The sequence below is a fragment of the Carcharhinus amblyrhynchos genome, chromosome 20, assembly GCF_965287045.1.
Source record: "Carcharhinus amblyrhynchos chromosome 20, sCarAmb.v2.hapA, whole genome shotgun sequence".
NCBI lineage: Eukaryota > Metazoa > Chordata > Chondrichthyes > Carcharhiniformes > Carcharhinidae > Carcharhinus > Carcharhinus amblyrhynchos.
The window spans coordinates 13152086-13167888 of NC_137343.1; the positions used below are offsets into that span (position 1 = coordinate 13152086).

Genomic DNA, 15803 nt, shown 5'->3' on the forward strand with positions numbered 1-15803 from the left:
TGCTTCAAGCTATGTAGCCACAAGAGCCATGATTGTAGTTAAGGGAGTTGAGTTTCTTTGCTTAGAACGAACATGAAACTTTGACATATTACCGCCAAAATATTTCGCAGTTAAGGCAAACAAGGCTGAAGTTCCAGATAGCCCTGTGACTTGAACTTCAAATAATCTACTTCAAAAGATGAATACTGCGTGTGAGGGAGTTGGGTAAAGAGAAAGAGTACAAAGTTGCTCATCCACTGGCTTGACAAGGTGCCTGGTTACTGACAAATCTCTTACATCCTTCAGAAACCAATTGACCAACCTCTTAAATCTTTCATAACCTAGTGCTGTCAAAACTTCAAGCTTTAAGTTAAGCGAGGGAGAAGAATAGAATTAGCAGCTTAGAAATGATGTGGAGTTGCCAGCGTTGGACAGAGGTAGGCACAGTAAGCAGTCTCACAACACCAGGTTGAAATCCAACAGGTTTATTTGGTAGCATGAGCTTTCAGAATGCTGCTCACCTGATGAAGTAGTTGTGCTCTGAAAGCTTGTATTACCAAATAAGCCTGTTGGACTTTAACCTGGCGTTGAGAGACTACTTACTGTAACAGCTTAGAAACAGGCCATCAAATCCAACTGGCTTATGCTGTTATCTTTAAGCTCCCCACGATCCATCTCCTACCCCATACCGAATATAGCATAGTATAAGAACATAAGAAATAGGAGCAGGAGTAGGCCATCTAGCCCTTCGAGCCTGCCCCGCCATCCTTTTGGTCTAAAAATAACATTATTCATCAATAGCTTGCTAAAATACCTTACTGGCTGCACTTACGTACTTGAAATGCTTTCTTCAAGTGGAACCACAAGTCCTAGTCAGGGACAAGATGACAGCTCTTACATATTTTCCATTTCTTGCCTGGCTTAATAAGCATTACCGCAGCAAATTTTACTTTCAGGCAGCCTAAACATCTTGACAAAATATTAGGTTAAAGTTAGCAAAATTGACACGTTTTATCTTCAGTTCCTCTGACCAAAGCTGTTGACGCATATCCACACAGAGACAAGATCAATAGCACATCCAGAAAGGTAGAGGGATCAATATGCCAACAACAGGGAACTCTAGCTTTAACCCTGATTGCCCTTAAAATACCTTGTTATAAACTGGGCAGCAGCTAGTTATTGCTTCTCTCAAATAAACAGTGATTCCAGTAACTATGGGCAATCATTGTTTTGTTAGTAATTATAGCTTTGAGACACTCATTAATTAAACCTTTTGTGACGTCACTCATACGGCAGTTAGGATATCCACCAACATTTGTGCAAGTTTTCTTTTGGGGAGAGGAGGGAAGTGGTATGGCAGCATATTAAACTCCTTCATATTTGTTCCAAAAGAAACACAATTAAGCTTTTTACATACAAATGAAACTAGAAATCTGAGCACAATTAAAAAATAATTAAGCCAGCTACTCAACCCAACCAATACGCAAAAGGCCCATTATACATTCTAGTCACATTAATCTATATTCAATTTCTTTTGCCAATGCAGCCATTGGTTACCTCTATGAAGCAATCTCACATCACTTTGGCACAATGGCACTTTGGCATTGCTGCCTCACAGTGCCACAGACATGGATTCAATTCCCGGCTCGGATCACTGCCTGTGTGGAGTTTGCACGTTCTCACTGTGTCTGTGGGTTTCCTCCAAGTACTCTGATTTCTTCCCATAGTCCAAAGATGTGTGGGTTAGGTTCATTGGCCATGCTAAATTGTCCTTTAGTGTCCTAGGATGCATAGGTTAGAGGGATTAAAGCCTCGGTGGGATGGTTGTCGGTGCTGATTCATGGGCTGAATGGCCTCCTTCTGCACTGTAGGATTCAATGATTTCTATGACTTTATTGTACAGTAGTTAGCACTGCTGACTCACAGTGCCAGATACACAGGTTCGATTCCCGGCTTGGAGTCTGCATGTTCTCCCCGTGTCTGCATGGGTTTCCTCCAGGTGCTCCGGTTTCCTCCCACAGTCTGAAAGACGTGTAGGTTAGGTGCATTGGCCATGCTAAAGTCGCCCTCAGTGTATCCGAACAGGCGCTGTAGTGTGGCAGCTTGGGGATTTTCACAGTAACATCATTGCAGTGTTAATGTAAGCCTACTTGTAACACTAATAAATCAACTTAAACTTTAGGTTCACCCTCATTGTAATACAACTTAACTAGAGTTCCTTCTCTCAGTCATGGGAGCCTACTGAGCTACAGTTTTTCACTCAAGCATTGATGTGCATTTTCACCACAGACAATTCTAGCTTCATATACTTTCCTGCAAGAGTCACTAAACAACAAATGGGCATATTTAAAATTGAAACTGCGATCTTCTGGATTACATCGTCCAATACAACTCCTGACATCCTAAAGCTCTAACTATGCATTTTATTGGTGCACCATATTCATCAGAATGGAGCTGGTCAATGTTTATATACAAGACAAACAGAAAAGCATACAAATTACAGTTTATAGTACCCACATGCCTGAAATAGGGACATTTATCCATTGATCTCCATTTAGAATAAAGATAAAGTTCTAACAATAAAGTATTCTTTAAAGCAACTTTTAAATCTGTATCATATCAATTCCAAGGTTGGCTCCCGTCACTTTAACTCATTAAAGACACTGTACATTCTTACAAGCACTAAAGAAAAGTATTATATGAAATTTATCACAAAGTGGGAACTTTTATTTACAAAGAGTAGCTGTCCGCTCTGACTCATTCATAGCAACATACACAGGGACAATCACTTGATCATACATTGGTTTACCAGGATGAGAGGTGTTCAGGATGGGGAAATGGAACATCCAGTTTCTGCATCAAGCACTCCAAGGCTAGATACCGTATTATGCAGATAATACTTCCTGATGTTGAACCATGTGGCTTGATCCGAAATTAAAGAAAACACTTCCATTGTATTAATGATGATTCTACTTCCCACACAACTTTCTTACAACCTCTCTGAATGACACTGTGGTTTTTAGAGGCAGTTTATGCCTATGCCTACCAGGAAACTGCCCAAACTCATTTCATGAATACCTTATGCCCAGCATCCCATTGATGTGGGCTTTGGGCTGAAGGCCTTGTATATACTGTGGCTACCTTGCTATTATTTTATATTAAACCAGTTGCTTCTTTAAAGTTAATATTACTGGTTAATTCTAGCAATTTATAATGCTTGATGTTATAACAGATCAAGATCTTTGCAGAAAAAGTAAACATAAAACAACTATGTCTCAGCTGCCCCTGACAATGTATAAAATAAATACATATGAAGATACATTCATAATATTTTGGAACAAAACAGTAATAAGACCACCCATCTCCAGCACTTACTAGGCCGGCATTACTGATAAATGGCCTCTTTGGAAAAAGGTACAAAAGTCTGAGGTCACGCACCAACCGACTCAAGAACAGCTTCTTCCCTGCTGCCATCAGACTTTTGAATGGACCTACCTCACATTAAGTTGATTTTTCTCTACAGCCTAGCTGTGATTGTAACACTACATTCTGCACTCTCTCCTTTCCTGTGCTATGAACAGTATGCTCTGTCTGTATAGCATGCCAAAAACAATACTTTTCAGTGTATACTAATACACACGGCAATAATGAATGAAATCAAATCAATTCTGCATTGTTATTCAGCAGCTTTTTAAACCAGTGTCTTGTGTGGGGGTTAATCTCATCTGTACGGTGCACCAGGATGATGGAATGTGGAATTCAGTTGTGACTCTCTATGTAATTGTTCCCAATTTTAATTATTGTTTCTGTGCTAGCAAGTGGAGGAAAAAGGAGGTCCAGGAACCGCCCTTGCCATTTACGGGACGTGTGGAAGGTAAAGCAGCAGATCCCCCCGTAGAGAAGCAAAGTAAAAAATTAGGTGAGGCAGTCTGAACCCTGTCGACTGGTGAATGAAAGCCTAGAGGTGGACTTAGCAACTGAAGGCATCAAGTGAAGGAGAAGTGACAACTATCCCCAAGATAAGTGTGCAATATTACTCTAGTAACAGTCATCCTGGCTAGTTTGTCTGCGAGACTGATTTTGTTTGCTGCTTAGCAAAACAGCAGACGTTGTTAAAGAGTTTTTTAACACAGTAACAATCTTAGAACCAACTGAAAGTCATAAAGGCCATATTGACCGTGATATGATTCAGCTGTTGCTGTGAAGGTGGGATCTTTATAGCCTCTTGGAAGATGTTGATATTAAGTAGGATGGGACTTTCACCTTCCCTTACTTGTAGTCATCTTTTTGCACACAACTTCCACATTGATCATCCAAGACTGCCTGAGCTTTATTACTGTCACCATGATTAGTATTCAACTGGCTTTTCAAAAGTTGTTTTCACAGTGCTTCCATGAGATATGTGATCTGTGAATTGCATTTTCCAGGCAAAAAGATTTGAGAAAACTCCAAGGCCTGTGCAAAAAATAATGCCCCAAGGTGATATTTAGGAAAATATTTTTCTGTAGTTGCTTCAGCTGGTATTAATATTGCCAGTAATACACAAAGTACACTCAGCCTGGAAGGATCGCACCCAAAGTTTACACGTAGCTGGAGCTCAGTGGAACATCCAAGTGCACTAAATGTTGCAAAGTTACAAAATTTATTTGGAGCATTATTATTCCCAGAACTGCTTCGGCACTGAGCACTGATGAAGACAGAAACTGTAATTTCCACTAATATCTGTTTGAAGGTCTTCAGGTTGTGTTGCCAGCACATGGCTGGGGAAAGGCACAGGGTTAATGCATCTGGAAACTTCCTTCCCCCCACCAAGTTTCTTACATTTAATATTATGGCGAGGTGTACATGTTGTTCAAGTCTCTCTGACGCAAAACATCCAGTGGTCAATATCGTTGGATTGCGTTGACTCAAGGTGAGGCTGGGCTGTCCATGTTTGTTAAGAGGTGAGTGATCTCTGTGCGTTGGGCTGGGGTGACTTGTTGCATCATATGAATGATGCAGTCCATTGCAACCTCTGGATTCGCCTGAACCAAGCTGAAATTAGCAGCAACAGGAAACACAATCAAATATTTTAACACTTTACATTTCAGGCACATTATCTCAAGTCTTGTTTTCATCTAATCTGGTCATTAAAGGAAAACAAAAAAGAGAACTGGAAGAACATCAGATATTTGGGATAAGTACCATGCAGATCAAAGTTTACATTTTAGTTGTTTGAACCTGTTCTGACTATTTCAATAATGTTACAGATTTGCCTTTCACATTCTGTCAACAATTTTAAATACTTCCATACGATCATGTCTCAGAAGTCCCTTTGAAAACGGAAAAGTGTCACAAGTCGGCTTACATTAACATTGCAATGAAGTTATTATGAAAATTCCCTAGTCACTAAACTCTGGCGTCTGTTCGGGTATGCTGAGGAAGAATTTAGCATTGCCAATCCACGTAACCAGCACATCTTTCAGACTGTGGAAGGAAACTGGAGCGCCCAGAGGAAACCTATGCAGATATGGGGAGAACATGCAAACTTCACACAGGCAGTAACCCAAGCAGGGAATCAAACCTGGATCCCTGGTGCTGTGAGGCAGCAGTGCTAACCCACTGTGCCACTGTGTTGTCTCGGTTTGAGGATGTAGCTCTATCTTCCATTGTTATTGTGCAACCAACAATTGACATGTTCGGCAGAGTTTACATAAGAACATAAGAAATAGGAGCAGGAGTAGGCCATCTAGCCCTTCGAGCCTGCCCCGCCATTCAATAAGATCATGGCTGATCTGTTGTGGCTCAGTTCCACTTTCCCGCCCTCTCCCCATAACCCTTAATCCCCTCTCTTATCAAGAACCCATCAACCCGCTTCTTAAAAATATTTAGCGAGGCAGCCTCCACCACTTCAACGGGCAGAGAATTCCAGAGATTCACCACCCTTTGAGTGAAGAAGTTCCTCCTCAACTCCGTTCTAAACCGCCTCCCCTTTATCTTGAGGCTGTGCCCCCTAGTCCTACTGTCTTTTTTGAGCGGGAAGAGTCTCTCCACCTCTATCCTATCCATCCCATTCATCATCTTATACGTCTCAATGAGATCTCCCCTCATTCTTCTAAACTCTAACGAGTACAAGCCTAGTTTATTCAGCCTCTCCTCATAGCTCAATCCCCTCAACTCCGGTATCAGCCTAGTAAACCTCCTCTGCACTCCCTCCAGGGCCAAAATATCCTTGCGCAGGTGCGGCGCCCAAAACTGCACACAGTACTCCAGCTGCGGCCTCACCAATGCCCTATACAGCTGCAGCAAGACCTCCCTACTTTTATATTCAATCCCCCTCGCTATGAAGGCCAGCATCCCATTCGCCTTCCTGACCACCTGCTGCACCTGCAAGCTGGGTTTTTGCGACTCATGCACAAGGACCCCGAGGTCCCTCTGCACCGTCGCCTGCTGCAGTTTTTCGCCACGTAAGTAATAGTCCTTCCTACCATTCTTCCTACCAAAGTGGACCACCTCACACTTGCCAACATTAAATTCCATTTGCCATTTCCTGGCCCATTCGCCCAGCCTATCTAGATCCTTCTGCAGACTCTCCACACCCTCCGCACAATTTGCCTTTCCCCCAATCTTGGTGTCATCAGCAAATTTCGACACCCTGCACTCGGTTCCCTCCTCCAGATCATCTATATAAATGGTAAATAGCTGAGGCCCCAGCACCGACCCCTGGGGCACCCCACTAGTCACCAACCGCCAATCCGAATAGCACCCATTGACCCCCACTCTCTGCCTCCTATTTGACAACCAATCCTCTATCCACGCTAACAATCGAGATGTCACATTCTATTTTAGTTTCTTCCAAAGCTAGTGTAACTTTCTCTAGCATTCCCTCAAACCCAGACCTTAACTCCAGCATTTGGCCTTGCGACGCTTCCTTTTAATGTTTCAATGTACCCCTGGTGCAGTCTGATCAGAGCACTGTACGGTTTGATCAATACTTCTTCTCATTTATATTCCATTGGTTTGAGGATGTAGCTCTACGTTCCATTGTTATTGTCCAACCACCAGATAGGAACAATTGACATTTTCAGCAGAGTCTATCGAGATGTCTCAGAGTATTTTAGTTTCTTCCGAATCTATTTCAGCACCATTTACGCTGTGCTGGCAACTTATATTCCCGGCACACAATCTTTGTACTTTAAATTTCTGCTCCAAGTACTCTTCCCTCTTACATATCAACAACCCAGACTTTCCTGTCAGTGGGAGGTGTGCGATGTTCATTGCTGACTGTACAAAAAAAGGCAAACATATCCACAGGCTGTAGTGAGAACCTGCTCTTCTTGCTGCAGCATGGCCCAGCATTGGGACAAGTACTCAGAGCTTGGAGTGGCCCATCGTGCACAAAGTCACATTCCGCTTCCCCCCCAGCATCAAGAGTAGAAAACGTGCCCCCAGGTCAGTTTTCACCTCAATGAGAGGTCAGTGTTTTTTAAATGAGTTTAAATATCTTAAAATGCCATAAACATTTAAATATATTTCACACATTTATGAAAGTTTATTTATTAGTCACAAGTTGGCTTGCATTAACACAGCAATGAAGTTACTGTGAAAATCCCTAGTCGCCACACTCTGGCATCTGTTCGGGTACACTAAGGGAGAATTTACCATGACCAATGCACCTAACCAGCATGTCTTTTGGACTGTGGGAGGAAACCGGAGCACCCAGAGGAAACCCACACAGACACGGGGAGAACATGCGAACTCCATACAGACAGCGACCCAAGCCAGGAATCGAACCCGGGTCCCTGGCACTGTGAGGCAACAGTGTTAACAACTAAGCCATTCTAGAGTGCCAGAATCTGTTCCTTGTGTATCATTGCCACCTTGCCATCCTTTCTCAAACCGCTGCTCCCTCACCTACCCAATTCTTCCACCCCCACCCTGCCTGCCCCCATTGATTCCCATCCCTGTTGATTCCCCCACCCTTGCTAACTCCCTCACACGCCCCTGCCATCTCCCTGCCTGTCCCATTGATCCCACCACCGCTCACCCCCGCCAATACTCCTGCCCCCACCAATTCACTTGCCCACACCCCACAGCCGATTTCCCTGCCCCGCCCATCCCCACCCTCTGCCTCACCTTTTCCAACAAAGCTCATCAGATCTTTATTCTCCTGTCACAGCATTCAGCCCCCCTTCCCCAATCCTTCCTCTTCTGTCCCATTGATTTTGGGGGAACAATACTTGAAATAACTACTTGAGCAGTTGAGATGAACACTATGTATGCATTTGAGGGGAAGTTAAATAAATAAAAGGGAGAAAGGAATGGAATATTATATTGATGGCATTAAGATGAAGAAGAGTATGAGGATTTTTGTATGGAGCATAATGGGGTAGTTAGGCTAAATGGCTGTGCCAGCATTTATTGCCCATCCCTAAGTGCCCCCCCCATTTCAGAGGGCGTTTAAAATGCACGTTGCTGTGGCTCTGGAGTCACATGTAGACCAGATGAGGTAAGAATGAGAGATTTCCTTCTCTCAAGGACATTAATGAACCAGGTGGGTTTTTATGACAATCGACAATGGCTTCATAGTTGTCATTAGATTTTTTAAATTCCATATCTTTTTTATTGAATTCAAATTTCACCATCTGCCCTAGGTCCAGACCAGTGACTATACCGCTGCACCACAGGCTCCCCGTGCAATTCCATGCATCCAGTGACTCTCTCATAATGATCATGAAAATCTTTCAAATCTCCCTAATCTGTCTCTTGGATAAATAGATATGGGGAGAGGGCAGGATTGTACGTTCATCCTGAAACCGTTAAATCCCACCCGATGCCATGGTCCGCCCCACTCCCGCTCCAATTCCCGAGGCGGGCGGGATGGTAAAATTCTGGCCTGAGTGACTAATAGGAGCCGATGGTCATTGGCCTGCATCACCAGATTCCAAATGGGAAACCCACTGTTCCTTCATAGTTCCCACATGGCAGGTGAACTAGACTTGGGGCCCACGCAGTCCTTCACACATGCACACACGCACGCAAATTCATTTAAAATTACATTGCCTGGTCTTCAATTGGAAGACACTCTTCACCATCAACCATTTTCTCTGCTGTCCTAGAACACAAAGACACCAACCTGCGAATGTGTTTTAATGCATAATCCCGCTTCAGATATTTGATGTTCTCTCGAATTACAGAGCGAGTGTCGTCCTCATCATGGAGGTGTTTCTCCAACCACTCCACTACTTTCTGATTGTTATCCCACAGGTATGCCTGCACAAAACAAGCAAGGAGATCCAATAACAATGAGATAGATAATGGAACATGGAAAATACACCATCACAATGCTAATGTTGTAACTCCACTTCTGTACGGGCTGCTACTTAAGCCTGGCAACAACGAATGGGTTAATGGACTATGCAGTTTCGTGACTTGCCAGACTAAATTCAGATAAAATAAGGGAACAGTTTCCCTTTGCATTTTTGCCATGCCAATACAGTGCGGCTCTCCTAAACCAAGACTATTAGGAGGTCAAAGAATTATGGTGTTTCCATTATGATCTGTGAACTTTGGGCATTAGTTATCCCGGGTTATTGTTGATATTTGCTTACAAAGTCAGTTACAGATTTCCTATCCTCCAGTAGCTTAACACACATGCTCACAAATGCACACACAGCTGGGAATCTGGTTTTATCTATTTAGAACAAAGGACAAAATCAGCCTGGGAAACAGGCCCTTCGGCCCAACGAGCCCATGCTGCCATCTCAACACCACCTCTCTACCCATGACCCCTATCTAATGTTTTATGGCCATCCAGATTGAGGGAAACTGATTTAGGGACAATTTATTCCTGCCAATCAGCCTAACAGCACATCTTTGGGGTGTGGGAGGAAACCGGAGCACCCGGAGAAAACCCACGCAAGCACGGGGAGAATGCGCAAACTCCCACAGACAACGGCCCAAATCCATGTGTCTGCACAGCAATCAGCGATAGTCACTGAGCTGTCGTCTTGCCCAGTATCTTGTCCAGTTTAGGCACACACTAACGACATGAAGCACTAGGCCAATCTCGAACAACCAAGAGCAGCCCCAGTACGACCCATCGCATGTATGCCCCTCGTTGGACACGAGGTAGACCGACTTAAAACCTGTGAATGAAAAGAGAAAAACATTATTATCATACTATACCCATTTACATTTCTAAGGACACCCCAATGCTAATGACCCTTATTTAAAGGCTCTCCTATATCCACCCATCTCCAACTCAGTCATGTGCCTGGCTAAGTTACTCTTAAAGGACTCTAGCGTGTTTGCCTCCACCACCTTACTTGGCAGAGTATTCCATACCCCCACTACCCTCTGTGTGAAAAACCTCCCTCTAATATCTGTGTTGTAACGCTCCCCCCTCACCTTAAGTCCATGGCTCCTTGTCCTACGTGACTCTATTATAGGAAATAGCTTACCTCTGTTTACTCTATCTATACCCTTCATAATCTTATATACCTCTATTAGATACCCCCTCAGTCGGTGTCTTTCAAGGGAAAAGAGCCCCAATTTCTTCAATCTTTCCTCATACCCCAGTCCTTCCATACCAGGCAACATCCTGGTAAACCTCCTCTGCACTCTCTCCAGAGTCTCCATGTCCTTCTGGTAGTAAGGCATTTCCACCTCCTTATTTCAGAAGTGTCAAAGTAAATAGTGAAATGCCTACTAATGCTCTGGTTGAGATAACCTGACCCAATTCCCTCTTACTGACAGGTTAAGTCATTTTTCCCAAATCATTCCATAATGAGGTAATTAGCATATGGGATACAAGTGAAAACATTAAGTATAGTAAATTTATTCATTTGATTTCTCTCAAATTAAATGTTTAAAATCTATATTTTGCTCATTTCTGCGAGTGTACATGAAGCTTATAGCACAGAACGGAGCCATGTGGCCCAATACACTACAGTATTTATTCTTGCTCCATAGCCCAGCTTCTTCTGTTTTGATTATTTATCAAACTTTCCCTCAAAACATGCAGAAACCTCAGTCTGAACAAAGCATTCCAGCAGCCTCTGGCGCAAAAAAATTCTCCTAACTTGTTCCCTCATTTTCAGTGACTGTTTTGAATTGATAAACCCTTGTTATTAACTCCCTATCTGGAGGAAATGGCTTTTCCTTATTCACTCCATCAGAACAACAAAGAGGTATTTATATCACAGAGAAATGAGAGACAGTGTAAATAGAAAAAGAACATCTCCCGATGGGTCTGGAACGAGGTTTAAGTTTAAGTTTGTTTATCAGTGTCACAAATAGGCTTACGTGTCAGAATAATTTACCCTCGTCACCAGATGTAAAGATGCATTTTTACAGACCTCATTAATGAACCAAAAGCTATTTATTAATAAGAATTCTACAGCAACCACATGACTGTGGGCCAGTTCCCTGAAATGCCTCTGCCTAGAAGCCTCTCTCACCATGGGATGATTCCATACTCTGAGTCCCGATTGGTTGGGCAGGCCTAGTTACTCTGCTGTGTTGCCCTTCAAGAGATAATCATCACAGGTGGAAAGCAGAAAACTATTCAGTTTGCCAATTCTGAAATCCCAACATCCGAATACATGAAATTAGATTTAGCAAATTGAACTGACACCTCTACATTAGCACTGACCTTGACAGTTCCCTCTGTTTCCACAAACCACCGCCGCAACATGGACTGAATATGGCCATCACTCAGTTCCTGATTTGCTTTTATGATTTCTTGTTTGACCATTTCTTCCAGTAGCAGACGGCGGAGACGCCAATAGAAAAATGCGCGCACAGTCTTCCACTCGAGGATATCCTGAAAGAGAACAAATGCTGCAGTCAGATCCAAAGAACGAAACAAAATAGAGCACAGGAACAGGCCCTTCGGCTCTCCAAGCCTGCACCAACCATGCTGCCCGGCTGAATTAAAACCCCCTATCCTTCTGGGGGACCATATCCCTCTATTCCCATCCCATTCATGTATTTGTCCATACGCCCCTTAAAAGTCACTATCATATCTGCTTCCACTACCTCCTCCCAGCAGTGAGTTCCAGGCACCCACCATCCTCTGTGTAAACAACTTGCTTCATACATCTCTTTTAAACCTTGCCCCTCACACCTTAAACCTGTGTCCCCTAGTAATTGACTCTTCCACCCTGGGAAAAAGCTTCTGACTATCCACTCTGTCCATGTCTTTCATAATGTTATGCACCAGAGTGGGTACATCTCCATTTCAATCGCCACTCTGATGCCCATTATTTTCAAGCCCTCTGACTCGTTTTGGCTAATAATTTGTGGTAATTTGAAAATCAAAAGCTGGTAGTATGCTCAGATTTTTCTCTCTCGTCTTTGCCCCCTCAGCTCCAGATTCTGGGCAGTAAGTGTGAGTTTTTTTGGCAAAGAGAGTGGGTAATGCCTGCATGGTTTCAAATTAACGGTTATTGGGCACACTGGTGGTGCAGTTCCCAGAAACATCCCGGCGGGGTAAAGGTTTGGCAACTGTAAAGACTGTCCACCCTGGGAAAAAGCTTCACGGTGACAGGCAGGACCGTAAAATGAGATCTTTTCCCAGGACAGCTTGACAGCAGCATTGGGAAACTGCGCTATAAGAGGACATTCAGTCACCACAACTCATCTGATAAATGAAGGCACAATAGCGGATGACAAAACTAAGGCGCAACTTATAAAAGTTAATACGCACAATCCCATTATTCCTTCCTTCCCTCTCAATCCCCGTCTCTGGTCCACCAGCCAAAATCTTAAGCTTCCTGTGTGTACCTGTTCTCCCATTGCTATCAGTATGCCAGAAATATGGTAATGCCTTTGGAATGGTCAACGATAATCATGTGGATCTGAGATTAAGCTGCCCATGGAGAGAAAACAGAACAATGCAAAATGTATAATACACAGGGATCTTCTTTTACATGAACTGTAGAAACTTTGGATCTCATTTTACAGTCCCGTCATGGTGGCGGCAGGGCAGTAAGCCATTCAAAACTCCACTGACTTCAGCAGGATTGGAAAATCACACCAGCGTAAAACTGTGTTTACATCAGAGTTTTCCAGCAGCAGCCCCATGATGTGCTTTCCAGTGGTAGATCGCAATTGGATGATAGCAGATCTTCCAGTCCCACCGATATTTATGCATTTTGTATGGTTCACCCACGCCAATGCCAGAGAACCTGCTGCAGGAGGTCACCTTCGGCTGGACTGGAAGATGCCGCTGGCAGGAAGGGCTGGAAAATTCCACGCATGGTAAATAATTTTTACCCAGACAGTGTAATGCTACATTACAAAAGGTACAAGAGTACTTGGATAAAATGGGAAAACTTGGATATATTCGATCTGTGTAGCGGTAAAATGTTACAGAGTTCTAATCTACTTAAGGTTTTTAATGAGATCGTAAATAATATCTTATCTTCCAACATTTCCTCCTCTTACAGTGTCTCTTCACTGTCTACCACAGTAAACATGATGAAAACTCTGAGCAGTCAGCTATAGAGCCACATGTTTCCTTGTGGCCTCCGTTTTTGTACGGTCAAGATTAGGATGTCAACCTATGGAGAATATCAGGTGCTAAATGTGCCCCCAAGCCCCTCCATCACCCCCAGATCTCCTTCCTGCAGAACAGTACCTTGTTATTATAAAACCCTTTACCCACCAGAACAGCTGGGATTAGGACCTCATCATGAATCACAGAATCCCTACTGTGCAGAAAGAGCCCATTTGGCCCATCAAGCCTGCACTAAAAACAATCCTATTTAGGTCTTATTCCCTGTACCCCATGAATTTACCCTGTTAAACCCCCTGACACTAATAGTCAATTTGGCATGGCCAATCAACTTAACCTGCATATCTTTGGCGTGTGTGAGGAAACCGGAGCACCCAGAAGAAACCCACACAGACTTGGGGAGAAGGTGCAAACTCCACACAAACAGTGACCCAAGCCTGGAATTGAACCCTGGTGCCTGGCGCTGTGAGACAGCAGTGCCACTCGTAAGGTGGAATGGTGGCTATTAAACCGCATTCTATGCCACAGCCCTGCTGAGCCACTTTCCATCTAACTGCTCATAAAGATTGAGAGGGTGAAAGTAAATTCTCTTTTACCGTAATAACTCCTTTCTCCTGCATCCGGCCAGGTGTGTCGTGAAGGCCAGCAAACTGGGCTGCTACTTGGTGGTAAATTGGATACAGGAAGTCCTCCCGTGCTTTCAATTTGTCTTCTAGTTCCTTCCGGACATTCTCAGACAACTCTGGAAAACCTACAAAAGTTAAGCAAGCACAGGGCAGAGGATCAAACAATGGCACAATGGGGAGGGACATCTATGTTTCAGATGAAGTTACTTTGATGATATGGTAGCATTTTCCTTACCCAGCTGATCCGCCAGGCCTGAATAAATGGTGTCAATTCTCCTCATTGTCTTCACCAAGTCTTTCCGCCTGAACTTGATCTCCACAGTGCCTTCAGGCTCCAGCACCCCACCCCTGAGGAGTGAGGAAAGGAGAGAGAATTCTGTACAGAGTGTTTCATGTTCAATTATAGTTAGGAATCAATGAATTGCAAAGGTCATTTTGAAAACCATTAGTAAGGACATCAAATTGGGATGGTTTGGTGGCACAGTGGTTAGCACTGCTTCCTGACAGTGCAAAGGACCCAGGCTCCATTCTGGCCTCGGGTGACTGTCTGTATGGAGTTTGCACTTTCACCCTGTGTCTGTGTGGGTTAGGTGGATTGGCCATGCTAAATTATCCCTTAGTGTCAGGGGAATTGGCAGGGGAAATACACGGTGTTATGGGAATAGGCCCTGGCTGGGATTGTTGCCAGTGCTGGCTCAATGGACCGAAAGGCCTCTTTCTGTACCCTAGGGATTCTGTGAAATCTGCATTTGTAGCAAGTTAGGTTAAGATGCTACATCTCCCTTTTGAAAGACTTTCATCCTCCTGACCCTCCTCCCAACTCTTTACATTCTTCAGTATAAAGCACTCTCAAGGTCTTGTGCTGCACTGGTCATGTCCCTATCTCTGAGCCAGAAGCTCCAGGTTAGAGTTCCACCCAGGAAAATGGTGGCCATGGAAGGTGCATTCATAACTAGTCCAAACAGGTTGATTATCAACCTGCAAATCCTTTCAATACATCTATGGCAGGCAGTCAGAGCTGGAGAGATTTCTGGTCAGTCCGAACCTGCAGAAAGCAATGGCAAACTGCAGTACCTTGCTAAGCATAACCATGCATCAACACTTGGAAATCCATGATCATCAGCACTATCTTAGCAAGTGAACACGAGAGCAAGAATAAAACCTCTGGACACCACCTGCTCCCCACTGATTTCCTTTACTGGGGGGATTTTCCACCGCTGTTTTCAGAGGGTGGGAAAGCTGAAGAGGTGGAAAATCCAACAAGAGTTTATGCTGGTGGGATTTCTCATGAAGATAATCCCCACTCCCTGCCAATGACATAAAGGGGTTCCTGCCATGAAAAGTCAGGTATCCCATTGCAATATAGATCATTAGTGGGCCTCCCCACTGTGTTTTACCACTCCTCCCCCCACATAAGGATTTCACCCCTTGCTAGCATGACATCATGTTGGTGGGGTTTACAACTAGCCCTGACAAATGGAGGAATCATTGAGTCAGAGAGGTTCACAGCAGGGAAACAGGCCCTTCGGTCCAACTTGTTATTGCCGCCCTTTATTTAGACCCCTAAGCTAGTCCCAATTGCTCCCGCTTGGCCCATATCCCTCTATACCCATCTTACCCATGTAACTGTCAAAACACTTTTTAAAAGACAAAATTAGACCCACTTATACTACTACCTCTGGCAGCTTGTTCCAGAC

At 43.8% G+C, this 15803-nt stretch overlaps 1 protein-coding gene across 5 annotated transcripts in view; it reads right to left on the bottom strand.

The window, feature by feature from the left end:
• Positions 1-4446: 4446 nt before the first annotated feature.
• The window catches only part of acacb (acetyl-CoA carboxylase beta), a 118503-nt gene continuing 107146 nt past the window's right edge, over positions 4447-15803 (bottom strand). For 4 of the 5 annotated variants that reach the window (XM_080208094.1, XM_080208093.1, XM_080208092.1 and 1 more), the window contains 5 exons: positions 14342-14454; positions 14077-14231; positions 11615-11785; positions 9095-9231; positions 4447-5013 (listed from right to left, as the gene is read on the bottom strand). In XM_080208094.1, the coding sequence (XP_080064220.1) occupies positions 4887-5013; positions 9095-9231; positions 11615-11785; positions 14077-14231; positions 14342-14454 (703 nt within the window). In that variant the 3' untranslated portion in view covers positions 4447-4886. Of the gene's footprint in view, positions 5014-9094; positions 9232-11614; positions 11786-14076; positions 14232-14341; positions 14483-15803 lie in introns of those variants that run through there. The other variant, XR_013889040.1, reaches the window with a different exon arrangement.